This window comes from Panthera pardus, unplaced genomic scaffold, assembly GCF_024362965.1.
Source record: "Panthera pardus isolate Hobbes unplaced genomic scaffold, ASM2436296v1 HiC_scaffold_12, whole genome shotgun sequence".
NCBI classification, from domain to species: domain Eukaryota; kingdom Metazoa; phylum Chordata; class Mammalia; order Carnivora; family Felidae; genus Panthera; species Panthera pardus.
In genome coordinates, this window is record NW_026526677.1 from 8,718,390 (window position 1) to 8,732,027 (window position 13,638).

Sequence of the window (13,638 nt, forward strand, 5' to 3'; positions counted from 1 at the left end):
AGCACTTTCTATTGGTGGATGTTTCCTAAGCCCATACCCGCAGCTTAGGCCTCCCCGCTCAGCTTCAGCCTTGTACATAGCGTCTTGACCACTTGGCATCTCCACTCGGGTGTTCAGTTGGCACATTGAACTTGACACGCCCTGAAAGTCTCCAGTGGATGACACTACCCAGCTTCTGGAGCCCAAAATCCAGGCGTCATCCTCAATCCTTCTCACCCCGCATCTGATCCACCAGGAAAGCTGGTTGCCTTTTCTCCAAGACAGACCCCGGGTCTGATCACTTCTCACCGTCTCCACTGTCGTGCCCTGGGGTAAGCCACCATTCTCTCCTCTGAAGCTTCCGGCTGGTCTCTCTGCCCCTCGCCCGCTTGTGGCCCGTCCCTCCTTCCCTGGGCAGCCAGCATGATCATTCTAAAGTATAAATCTGATTATGTGACTTCTCTCCTTAAAATTCCTCCCCCCCCTCTCAGTTCAAGTTTAATAGAAACAACCAAAGATCAAAAGCGATGCCCCACTTCCGTGCAGATCAGGTGGCCTGCCCCATAGCACAGCCTGAGCTGTGACCAGGAAGAAAGGAAGAAAGGCTGGCCTCCCCAGCCCCTGCAGGAAAGGCCTGTCCTATCCCAGTACCAAATCTAAAGTCTTGTGTTTTAAGCATGACAATGGTACAAAAGAGGTTTTGTTTTCCTGGCCGCCCACTGCAGCCTGGCCCGAAAATGACCCAGCGCTCGCCTCTGCTTAGAGAATTATTCTTTGCTCTTCTGGACATCGGGCTTGACTGTATCACTGTCAGGCTTTCAGCCAGCTGGGCCCACTCCCCCCCATGCTTGTCAGTAAACTGGGAGGCCCGAACGAGTCTCAGAGTCTCACCCACAGAGCGGCCGACAGGGAGGTCATTCACATGATGTGCCGAAGGATTCCTTCATGATCAATGATAAAGAGGCCCCTGAACGAGATGCCTTCATCAGCCTTGAAGACTCCATTGTCCTGAGCGATGGTACCCTAGGGGTGCGATACCTGGGTCCCAGTCCTGGGCGTGTGGATCCATGACAGAAGTGAGAGTCCACAGAAGCACCAATCACTTGCAGTCGAGTTTCTTACATTCTCCCGTCCTGTCACTGACGGCAAAGATCTCCGTGGGGGATGTGAAGGTGAAAAGACAAGAGAGTAGGAGAAGAAACACAGCATAGATTTTCCTTAGTGGTCAGAGAGGCTGATGCCTTTGAACTGGTCATCTGGCATAACGGCCGTGGCTTTGTACTTGGGGGCAGGGTGCCCAGTTTTGGCATTTCCTGAAGCCATCTTGCTATCTGTCCCTAACCACTCTCGAGCACCAGAGCTCACCTGGATGCCTCCCCCTTCATGGCACCCTAAGTTGAGTAGGGCAGGTCCCCGGGAGGGGGGGGGGATGAGGAAAAAGTGCCAACCGGGGTGTGGGAGTGCTTCTCACCAGCTCTGAGACAACGTGCCAAAGACCAGTTGGGAAGAAGATGCCCCTTAAAATTCTTTTTTTTTTTTTAAATTTGTTTTAAGCTTATTCATTTTTGTGAGAGAGAGACAGAGCATGAGCAGGGGAGGGGCAGAGACGGGGGGTGAGGGACACAGAATCCAAAGCAGGCTCCAGGCTCTGAGCTGTCAGCACAGAGCCCGATGTGGGGCTCGAACTCACGAACCGCGAGATCATGTCCTGAGCTGAAGTCAGATGCTTAACTGACTGAGCCACCCAGGTGCCCCAATTCTTTTTTTTTAAATGTTTATTTTTGAGAGAGAGCAAGAGAGAGAGTGCGAATGAACAGGGGAGGGGCAGAGAGAGAGACAGAGCGTCCGAAGCAGGCTCTGCGCTGACAGCAGAGAGCCTGATGTGGGGCTTGAACTCACCTGAACTGAAGTCAGAGGCCTAACTGACTGAGCCACCCAGCCACCCCCAAATTCTTGATCAGCTTTTCCATGACACATAGAATAAGACTCAAAGTTTATACTGTGGCCCATGAGGTCCGGTGTGGTCTGGCCTCTGCTTGCCTCTCTGACCCTCATCTTTCTCTCCCCTCCTCCTGGGTCTCTGGATTGCAGCCACACCGGCCTCCCTGCAGCCTCTGGAGCCTACCACACTCTTCCTTCTGGAGGCCCTGGCCCTTGCCCTTGCCCTTCCTTTTGCATGTGATGCTCCTTCCTGGATCTCAGCACAGCTGCCTTGCCCCCATCATTCCAGGCTCCACTCGACGCCCATTCCCTGGGGTGGCCCTCCCCTTCCCGAGCCTCCCCTCTCCTGTAATCCTCTCCTAGTCATCGTCTCCTGTAATATTTCACCTAATCTAATCCAGAGCATATTCACTACCTAGAAGTACCTGATTTTGTGTATTTGCTCAGTACCTGATTTTGTGTATTTGCTCCTTATCGGGGTGAGTCCTCTCACTGGAATATGAGCCACTTGAGGGGGGGGCACCCTGTCCAGTTCATGCCCTCTCTCCAGCACCTTGGACAAGGCCCGACACACAGGGAGGGCCTCCGTGTTGACTGATTGCACAGTGGATGTACCTGGTGGACAGGAGACAGGGGAGGGCATGGCAGGGATCCTGGGGACAGGTGTGTGTCACGGGTCATTGGGTGGGTGATGCTCCTTTAATGGGAAAAGTTTCTTCCACATGTATCTTCTCATGAGAGCCACGCAGGAATCTTGCCAGATAGCTCAGGACTGACCTCATGCTACTCAGGAAATGGTAGAAATCAGAGTTGGAAGGAAGCATGGAGAACGACCCTAATGATAGTGACAGCTGACACTTGCTGGGCACTCCCCCTGTTCCAGGCACCAGAGAAGTCACCTTACATGGCCAGGTCTGATCATCCTTGCAGCCCCCACTGCGGTACAGTAGGACAGAGAGGGCTGTTATCGTCTCTGTTCTACAAGGACTTGGAGACTCTGAGAAGTTAAGCACCTTGCCCAAGGTCACACAGCAGATAGAGGTAGAGGTGGGAGTTGAACTCTGGCTGTCTGGCTCTCCATTCTGGGCCTTTAACCATGATGTTATACTGCCCAGTCTGGTATTTCCCCCAATTCAGTCATCAAACATGTGCCATACGCATGTGCCCTTTCTATGATTGCTTAATTAATATTTTCTTTTTTTTAAAAAAAGATTTGTTTTTAAGTTTATTTATTTTGAGAGAGAGAGAGAGAGCATGAAGAGGGAAGGGACAGAGAGAGAGGGAGAGGGAGAGGGAGAGGGAGAGGAGAGAGAATCCCAAGCAGGCTCCCTGCTGTCAGCACAGAGCCCGACACAGGGCTCGATCCCACACACCATGAGATCATGACCTGAGCAGAAAATCAAGAGTCGGATGCTCAGCTGACTGAGCCACCCAGGCATCCTACTTAATTAATATTTTCTTTAATGGCTAACTTAAAAAATTTTTTTTAATGTTTTTTATTTTTGAGAGAACGCGCGAGCAGGGGAGGGACAGAGAGAGAGGGAGACACAGAATCGGAAGCAGGCTCCAGGCTCTGAGCTGTCGGCACAGAGCCCGACGCGGGGCCCGAACCCACAGACCGCAAGATCATGACCTGAGCCGAAGTTGGATGCTCAACCGACTGAGCCACGCAGGCGCCCCTATTTTTTTTAAATTGAAGTATCGCTGACACACGATGTTGCATTAGCTTCAGGTGTGCAGTGAAGGGACAAGTCCTGCCCGTTCCGCTGTGCTCACCGCAAGTCTAGACGCCATCCGCCCCCAGAAGAGGCTACTACGACATCCCTAATGACACTCCCTGTGCTGTGCCTTTTATCCCCGTGACTGCCTCACCCCGTAACTGGAAGCCTGTACCTCCCACTCCCACCCCACCCCTGCTCCTTCCCCTCTGGCGACCACCGTTTCATTCTCTGTCTTATGGGTCTGTTTCTGCTTTTCGTTTATCTCTTTAGTCATTTGTTTCGTTTTTTAAGTTCCACGTGTAAGTGAAATTATACGGAATCCACCTTTCCCCGTCTGACTTCTTTCGCTTCGCGTTAATACCCTCAAGCTCCACCCGTGTTGTTGCAAATAGCAAGACCTCATCCTTTTTTGTGGCTGAGTAATATTCCACAGGCAGTTTAATTTCTGGAGCTTTGGTGTCCCTTCCAGTCCCTCAGCCTCGGCCGGGGCCGTGCCGGTGCACCCAGTGGGCCTCCCTGGCACCACGTCTCGAGGAACTGCTCCCAGAAGTCTGGGAGCTACAGATCCACCTTTTCGGCAGTAATCAGCCTTGTGTTTGTCACGGGAGCGCATCCCTGCTGGACTCCCAAAAGGGTCATACTCTATTCCCCTAGGGAGATGGCTGTGCTCAGGGCCCATATTTGCACAGCCAAGAGGGCCCCTGAGGAGTCACGGGGTGTAGAAGGTCGGCTTCTCTGGGTCCAAAAAAAAAAAAAAATCACACCAAATCCCCAAACTTGACCACTCCACATTTCGGATAAGGAAACCGGGGCCCAGAGACCGCAAGTACCTTCTCCAAAGCCACACAGCAGGTGTCTGGCCCTGCTCCCCGTTCCCTCCCACATCGGCTCACGCTCTCGTGGTTGGTGCCAAGGGCCTGCGGACGGACCCCGACGGGCCTGCCCGGGACCCGATCCCTCTGTCTCCTCTTTGTGAATCCTCAGGTGAAATTGCGGGAGCGGGCGCGGCCAGCATCATGTCCACCCTGACTGAGAAGGCCGTGGTGAAAAAAGAGCGGCTGGATGACGTGGTCGGGAGAGACAGGTACCAGGTCAATAACAAACACGACGACAAGTACTCACCGCTGCCTCCCGGCAAAATCGTCCAGCGGGCGGAGCAGCTGGTGGGCCAGGAGCTGCCCTACTCGCTGCCCTGTGAGAACTGCGAGCACTTTGTGAACGAGTTGCGCTACGGAGTCGCCCGCAGCGATCAGGTGCGTCCCCAGCCTGTGTCCCCGTCCCCCCCCGGAGCCGGGCCATGCCGTCAGCTGACTGTGGCTGGGCGTCAGGCACAAAGACGATGAAGCAGTTAGAGGCAGGATCCCTGCCATCGTCAGCCGCTGCCTTGATGGAATCCTGTGTTTTGAATAACCTTCTTCTTTTTTTTTTTTTAAGTTTATTTATTTATTTTGGGAGAGGGGAGCACAAGTGGGGGAGGGGCAGGGGGAGAAAGAGAGAGAGAGAGAGAGAGGGAGAAACCCAAGCAGGCTCCGCACTGTCCGTGCAGAGCCCGACGCGGGGCTCGAACTCACGAACCGTGAGATCATGACCTGAGCCACCCAGGGGCCCCAACACTGTTCTTCTTTTATCCACTTAGAACTTTGCTAAGAGTGAAGAAAGCGCACGTTAGAATTTTCCTGTGCCCAGGAATAATTCTGGGGCTTCGCGCGGGGGAGCTGTGTCGTCTAACCGCCTAATTTTCTGTGGTCTAACAGAATTTCAATCTGTCCACTTAAAAAAACCAAAAGGCAGATTTCTTCGCCTTTCTAACGAGGGACAGCTTTTTCTGTTTCATGCTGTTCTCCTTGAAGACCTGTGTGTGCTCACACCATGTGGCCCTTTTTTGTGATCAGAGCTCCCATAATTCAGCGCGGGGCCTGGGCTCACCCAGGCAGCCCCGCGACTAGGAAATGCTCGGTGGTGGCCGTAGTGCTGACTCTCTCAGGCTGGTCACTACCCGCGCCCCCCCCATCCCCCGTAAAATGTGCACTATCAGAACTAACTAGAGACCACTTTCTTGCATTTGATGATACCCTTTGATGCCTCACGGACCACGCTCGCAGTCAGGCTATTGTGGTTTTCCTTGACAAAGTACCTTTTGTCTGAAGCCGCTGCCTCAGCATTTGCCCTCACTCTGTGAGGTTCTGTAGAGAACTGGGGGCGCGTTGTGCCTCCTGCATCATCTGAAACTGTTTGTCCCACCCGGACAGATCCGTCGAGCGAGGAAAACGCTGGGGACAAGTGCTTTCGGGCAGGTTCCATAACAGAGAAGCACAGCTGTCACAAGGCCATGCCGGATTTCCTCCAGGAGGAAGGCTAAAGGTTGGCTTGTAGGCAAATGTCAGATCAGCAGCTTCGTCCGGACTCCGTCGTCATGCCTTCTGGCTGCTGGGAACGGCGGTTCTGGGTACCACGCTCGTGACGTCAGCGATGCGGGCGTATTTCCTGACACCGCGCACAGCTATGGTGGTCCGTTTATGGCCCACGTAAGCCTGGGCAGCACCAAGATGTATATATTTTTCACCATCGAAGACCTCCAAGTTCCTCTCTCCAGGGGGTCATGTAGGAGTTTGGGCAGCCACAGCATCCAATCCAGGCAGCCTGTGAGCTTAGGTGGCAAGGGCAGTGTCGACCGTGTTGGGTAAGCGTGTTCGTTTTGGGTGTCAAGTTCATAGTTTCCATCCTTTTTATTCCTGCAATTTTTGGCACGTTGTCCTCATTGGACTTCTTGGCATAAAAGCGAGGATCGAAAATCGTTGTCTTTGCTGTCCCTGGTTCTGCTTCAACGGCTGACTTGGTTTGTGGGTGAGATTTCTTGATCCCCGTTCATGATGCTTTTTCCTGCCTTCGTTGGGAAAAAGCACAGTTTTGCTGATTTGGGGCATTGTGTCTTCACTGGGGACAGTGGCTGTGGGTGGAAGGGAGGGCTGGCTCTCCCTGTGCTTTGTCACGGGAGCCCGTGCCCCCAGAGTTGCGCCTGGATAGTGCTGGAAATGGGAAGAGGCCGAACTTTCTCACGGTTTCTTGCTGATCTGAATTGTTTCCGCGGAGTTTTGTTACCTTCAGTGTTGCTGCTGCACCTGATAACACGTGAAGGGCGGAACGGTGGCTGTGAGGACACGGTGGCTTAGAAGCTGGGAAAGAAACTGGGGAAAGGGCCACTGGATACATTGGCTCTGCTGCCGGAGCGTACATTAGGGCAACTGACTTCTGTGTTGGGGGTGTTTTTTTTCTTTCTTAATGTGTATTTATTTATTTTGAGAGAGAGAGAGAGAGCAGGGAGGAGCAGAGAAAGAGGGAGAGAGAGAGAATCCCAAGCAGGCTCTGCGTTGTCACTGCAGAGCCCAATGCGGGATTCCAACCCATGAACCATGCGATCATGACCTGAGCAGGAGCCGAGAGTTGGACGTGCAAGCCGACCGAGCCACCCAGGTGCCCCTTGGGTGTTTTCTAAGCTTCAGAGTACATCCTCAACACTCACTAGCAGAGGCTTTTTACCGACACCGAAACGAGGGTCTTAACGTCCACAGAGCTCATCTATGGCCACCACGTTTCGGCTCAGTGGCAGACTGTCGGGTTCTCGAATTATACAAGGAGAGTGCTGTGCACGTCGAATGGACTTGAATGTTGAGGTGAAAAAAGAGCCGGGGACAGCAGATCTAATTCCTGAAAGCCTATCAGAGGTAGACAGAGTCCCGTCGTCTGGAACACCAAGAGCAAAGCTGAGTGCACTCTTAGGCACTTGAGACAAACCAGGTTGAAGGGCAGAGGTCAGAGGTAAGGGGAAGGTTTCCAACAAAGTGAAGGATGAATCTGAGCTCTGTGTGTGTGTGTGTGTGTGTGTGTGTGTGTGTGTGTGCGCGCGCACGTGCAGGCGTGCAGGAGCCCCCAGTGGCCCCGTCACAAAGCCAGACTATCACAACAGCAATCATTTAATCACATGCTTCTGTTCGATCAGCGTAACACAGAGTTGTCTGTGTGACGCATCAGCGACGTTTTCCCGTGGCTGTCTGCTGGGATGTCACGTGTGTGTCTTCCTGAAATGCCCGTAGTCTTTGCCTCACCTATGGGATGGCTTCCCCATCACCTTCCTGCCTTTCAAGTCTTGTAGACGTGGCGTCGGCATTCCAAGTGGGTGCAGAAGGGTTTCGCGGCAGGTTTCTGAGCTAACTGTGGTTGCCTCTATTTTTTTGTCTTTTGGTGGTGGTGTTTCTGGAGAAGTCTTTGAAATTTAATTTTTAATCTTTCCAAGTAACGCATGCACACAATTTGTAAAGACAACCAGGGCTCAGGGTACCCTACCCCACACCTCTCTACTCCTCCCCATCCCCCCCCAGCAGCCACTCTTCTCTCTTTGAGTTTTGGCATGTACCTATTTCTGAATTTCTTGTATTATATTTCTTCTTATTATTTTAACGTTTATTTAGTTTTGAGACGGGGGGAGGGGCAGAGAGAGAGGGAGAGAGAGAGAGAGGGAGAGAGAGAATGAGCGGGGGAGGGGCAGAGAGAGAGGGAGGGAGAGAGAGAGAGAGGGAGAGAGAGAATGAGCGGGGGAGGGGCAGAGAGAGAGGGAGGGAGAGAGAGAGGGAGAGAGAGAATGAGCGGGGGAGGGGCAGAGAGGAGAGGGAGGGAGAGAGAGAGGGAGAGAGAGAATGAGCGGGGGGAGGGGCAGAGAGAGAGGGAGGGAGAGAGAGAGGGAGAGAGAGAATGAGCGGGGGAGGGGCAGAGAGAGAGGGAGGGAGAGAGAGAGGGAGAGAGAGAATGAGCGGGGGAGGGGGCAGAGAGAGAGGGAGGGAGAGAGAGAGGGAGAGAGAGAATGAGCGGGGGAGGGGCAGAGAGAGAGGGAGGGAGAGAGAGAGGGAGAGAGAGAGATGAGCGGGGGAGGGGCAGAGAGAGAGGGAGGGAGAGAGAGAGGGAGAGAGAGAATGAGCGGGGGAGGGGCAGAGAGAGAGGGAGGGATGAGAGAGAGAGGGAGAGAGAGAATGAGCGGGGGAGGGGCAGAGAGAGAGGGAGAGAGAGAGAGAGGGAGAGAGAGAATGAGCGGGGGGAGGGGCAGAGAGAGAGGGAGGGAGAGAGAGAGGGAGAGGGAGAATGAGCGGGGGAGGGGCAGAGAGAGAGGGAGGGAGAGAGAGAGGAGAGGGAGAATGAGCGGGGGAGGGGCAGAGAGAGAGGGAGGGAGAGAGAGAGGGAGAGGGAGAATGAGCGGGGGAGGGGCAGAGAGAGAGGGAGAGAGAGAGAGAGGAGAGGGAGAATGAGCGGGGGAGGGGCAGAGAGAGAGGGAGAGAGAGAGAGAGGGAGAGAGAGAGGACTTCCAAGCAGGCTCCATGTCACAGCGTGGAGCCCAACATGGGCCTTGAACGCATGAACCATGAGATCGTGACCTGAGCCGAAACCAAGAGTTGGGCCCCCTAACCGACGGAGCTCCCCAGGCGCCCCAGGGTTTCCTTTTTCCTCGAAGATAATTATTATCCCCTTTCATTGCTTAGTTTTCCTTGTACCTATTGTCAGTTCTCCCCACGCTGTCTGATTAGCCCTCAGTACAGTTTTCCACAAGGGAAATCATGTCCAAGTGATCTGTCAGTTCCAGGATGTTCTCTTTGGACACACGCATCCCCGAGATGGCCATTCTGCCGTCAGTGCTGGTTGGCTCTTGGCTGACCGCATGGTTTTAGCCCAGGATTTCCTTTGCTGTCTTCCTTGGGATTTCCTTTGCCTTTCTCTTGGGTCGGATACCCTGGTTCCATGATCTCTTCGTTTCTTATTTCTCGGAGTTTCTCTTAATTTACGTAGACCACATCCCTCAGAAGTTGCTCTAGGTTCGAAAGACAGTACATGAGGTAACGGGGATGCTGAGGCACACCACTCTTACCTGGTTTGGTTACTGTATAGGCTTTCTCTGGCTGCCGTCACAAATTACCACAAATTTAGTAGCTTTAAAACAACCCAGAGTTACTGCCTTACCGTCGTGGAGGTCAGAGGTCTAAAATGGTTTCACTGGGCTAAAATCAAGGTGCCAGCAGGGCTGTGTTCTTTTCTGGAGATTCCGGGGAGAGAATCTATTTTCTTGCCTTTTCTGGCTTCTAGAGGCTTCCTGCGCTGCTCGGCTTGAAGCCCGTCCTCCGTGTTCAAAATCAGCAATTGTTGATTGAGCCTTTCTCACATTGCACGACGCTGACTCTTCTGATGCCCTCTTCCATCTTGTAAGGAACTTCACGGTTACACCTTGGAGCCCACGTGGGTAACCCAAGGTTAGATCCCCTTTTTAGGGTAAGTTGACTAGCAACCTAATTCTATCTGTACTCTTAGTTCTCTCTCGCCATGTAGCACAATATACTTCCAGGTCCCTGGAATTAGGACATGGACGTCTTCAGGGGGCCATATTTCTGCCTCCCGGTTACTCTCTACAGCTGGCACAAGGCTGTTGTCCCGGGGATCTCCCCTCCCCATCATGCTGGAGAAATTCTCTTCTGTCCACTTTCGTCCCGGAGCGCCCCCTCTTCTGCGCCTCGTGTCTTCTTTCGTGGTTTACTCCCTTGTTCTGGCGGGGAACCTTCTTTAGCAGCTTCTTGAAAAAGGATGTATGGAACGTACATTTTTGAAAACCCTGTGTTTCTGAATTATTTTGTTTTACCCTTGCACCTGATTTGATAGTTTGGATACGGAATTTCTAGTTTAGAAATTGTTTTGCTCTAGAATTTTGGAGGCAATATTCCATTGTCTTCTTGTTTCGGAATTGCTTTGGAGAAATCTAAAGCGATCCCAACTCTTGATCTCTTGATCTTTCCTCTGTTTCCTATTTTTCTTCCCTGTGCTAGCATTTGGAGTATCTTTTCTTTACCCAACTTTCTTTATTATTATTATTATTTTTTAATATTGAGAGAGAAAGAGAGAGAGAGAGCACTAGTGGGGGAGAGGGGAAGAAGGAGAGAGGGAGAGAGAATTCCAAGCAGGCTCCATGCTTAGCCCAGAGCCCAAAGCAGGGGCTCGATCCCACGACCCTGGGATCATGACCTGAGCTGAAATCAAGAGTCGGACGCTCAACCCACTGAGCCACCCAAGTGCCTCTCTTTACCCAGTTTTCTAAAATTTCACAGTCGTGTGCCTTGGGGTGGGTCTACGTTTATCCATCATGATGGGCCTCAGAACACCATTTCCATCTGAAAACCCGCCTCGCTTAGTCCATGAATTATTTCATTGTTGATTCTCCTCTGTGTTTCCTGTATTATCTCTTTCTGGAACGTCTATTATTCAGATATTGGCCTGCCTGGATTATTCCCTCTTGTTTCCTTTGGCTTCTGTTTTCTTTGTCTTCATCTTTTGGCTCTTTTTAAAAAAAAATTTTTTTTTTCTGAGAGATTTCCTCAACTTTATCTTTCAAACTTTCTATTGAGTCTGTCATTTCCATTGTGCTTTCTAAGAATTGTTTTTATTCTCTCAATATTCTATTACTTGTTATATACCGTGTGTTATTTATTGGATGCAGTACGTCCTCTTATTCTCTAGCGATCATTTTTAAAAAAGATGTTTTCTTTCCTCGATACGGTTTCTGGGTGCCTGGGTGGCTCATTCGGCTAAGCGTCCGACTCTTGATTTCAGCTTGGGTCGTGATCTCACGGTTCGTGGGTTCGAGCCCCACATCAGGCTCCGTGCTGACAGTGTGGAGCCTGCTTGAGATTCTCCCTCTCCCCCCCCCCTCTCTCTGCCCCCTCCCCTGCTCTCTCTCTGTCTCAAAATAAGTAAATAAACTTTAAAAAACTAAACCTAGTTATTAAAAAACATAGATACGGTTTCTGGTTCCCCAGATTGTGTTTTGTTGGTTTTGCTCTCTGTCTCCTGTTTCAGAGTCTTCCTCAGATGTCTGGTATCCTGGTCGTATGCTCATGACTCAGGGTGGTGGTGTTTCCTACAGAATGGAAAGTCCGAGTGAACTGAGAGGGGACAGTGGCTTGCTGACTTTGAGTTTCACTTCTGGGTGACATAGGTGGACAGTTTGTTGGGGAATCTTCATATCGGTATCTTTTGTTTTTACTTGGGCTGGTCAGATTCCCTGGGAAAGTTTTCCTGACTCTTGTGTGATGGGTCAAGTTCTGGAGCAGAGAGGGGCAGGCGGGCCAAGGGTCTCACCTTTAGCATGTTTCTGGTCTCTCCCTCCCTTGTTTTGGGCACATCCTCATGTGTGCTTCTGGATTTCCAGAAGGCCCCCAAGCCTTCTGTTTCACCGTCTGCAGAGAATAAACTTTCAGACTTCCGCTTGTGGTTAAGGAGGGGTCCGGGGACCTAGCTGCAGAGCTCTCTCTCCTGTTTCCGGAGGTATTTGACATTGCCAATAGGTGATCTTTCCTGAGGATCCTGTGGTACAACTCGGGTGGATCCTCAACTTTTCCTGCTGCTGCCTTAGAATGTAGAGTTCTGTGGGTCCCTTGTGGAATTATGCCTAAAACGAGTGCCTTACTCGTTTTAGGAGAGAGTGTAATTTGACACACGTTCACTTTTTACCCCGAAATCTACTCTGACTTTTGCGACACTTCCCCCCCCCCCCCCCCCCCAGTACAAGCAATACAAGTCAGCAATCCTAATAAAGTACGACATCACTACTGCTCGTAGTCGGGGGCTCATATAAGAACTCGTAGAGAGCAACTCTGTGCCTGGCAGAACTGGGCACGGGGGTGCAGCCAGACACAAGGCAAGGGAGACAGGCGAGGTCCTGGCTCTCATGAAGGTCAAGGTTGGCATACTGACCATTCAACATGAGTTCCTGCCCCGCTTTGCACTCGCTTCAAGGGCTCCCCACAGCCACCCGGGCTTCGCCGCCCTGCCCTTCGCACAACCGCGCTCTGGGGGTTTATGTGCTTTCAATACCCACAGAGTGAATCGAGTTGCCCTTAGGCCCATGTGCGTTCCTGGCCAGCTGGCTCCATCCATCTGTTCTTTCCCCATCCAGCCCTCTTCTCCCCATTTCCCTGCCAATATCCGTTGACTCCCGGGTTTGTCGAGTGGGCCAAGGGGCATGTGAGTCTCCCGGAGCGGGAGCGTTCTTGTCGCAGGTACGGCCTGCACGCGGAGTCCCCACAGAGTCTGATCTCCCCTCTGCTCTCTTGCAGGTCAGAGACGCCGTCGTGGCGGCTGGCATCGCCGGCGTGGGCTTGGCCGCCGTGGGCCTCATCGGAGTCATGTTCTCCAGAAACAAGCGGCAGAAGCAATGAGTGGGAAGGGACCGTCCCAGCAGCAGTGACTTTTGTACACTCAGGGGGTCTTGTCGGGCCGGAGGTGTTGAGGTTTCGGTTTGCGGATTTCATGCTGTTTGATGATAAGGCTTATTTTCGCAGGATAAAATAAAGCCCAGTAAGGGAGGATTTTGCTGGAGGAAATGCAGCAAGAGCTGCCTGGTGTGAAGTGTGTCAGGCGCACAGCCGGGCCCTGTTCCTTGTGCCCTGCACCCTCTGGTGGTCTTCCCTGCCTTTGTCTTTGCCGGCTGCGTTCTTCCCCTTGTAGGAAACAGGCCGACTCCTGAGCTCAAGTAATGGGCATCTCGGGTTGCGGGGAGACAGGCGAGCAGCCGGGGAGACGGACAGATGGACGTGACCGATGCGCTGAGGACGGGACCCTTGGCCCGGAACGAGACCCGGGACGGCTTCTTCCGGGGCTCAGCAGCCGAGGTCTGCGGATGGTCAGTGGAGCCAAAGCCCAAACCAAAGCCCGAACCAAACCTCTGCCCGAAGGAAACTCGGTGTGTCCTCTCACCGATGTTGTGAAAACCCCCCTCGTCTCCCCCTGCTCCCCACACCTTTCCTCTGCCTTGTCGCCCCCAGCCCCCTGCGCGCCCCTCTTTCCTGGCCACTCGGGCTGGCCGTGTCCCCCGCCCCCGAGTCTCGGATCTCGCACCCCTCCTGCGGCCCCCTCTTCCCGTGGCCCCTCCGCTCCACGCCCCCCATCCCCGGTGGCTCTCAGCTTTCAAGCC

The 13,638-nt window shown here is 52.7% G+C and overlaps 1 protein-coding gene and 1 pseudogene across 5 annotated transcripts in view; one reads left to right on the forward strand and one right to left on the reverse strand.

Annotated features, from left to right (window-relative positions):
• LOC109246626 (phospholipase A and acyltransferase 3-like) overlaps positions 1 to 13,052 on the forward strand; it is a 41,261-nt gene extending 28,209 nt beyond the window's left edge. For all 5 annotated transcript variants that reach the window (XM_053899584.1, XM_053899581.1, XM_053899582.1 and 2 more), the window contains 2 exons: positions 4,626 to 4,894; positions 12,782 to 13,052. In XM_053899584.1, the coding sequence (XP_053755559.1) occupies positions 4,626 to 4,894; positions 12,782 to 12,883 (371 nt within the window). In that variant the 3' untranslated portion in view covers positions 12,884 to 13,052. The remainder of the gene's footprint in view (positions 1 to 4,625; positions 4,895 to 12,781) is intronic.
• Positions 651 to 1,331, reverse strand: LOC109246624 (peroxiredoxin-1-like; annotated as a pseudogene).
• Positions 13,053 to 13,638: the final 586 nt, after the last annotated feature.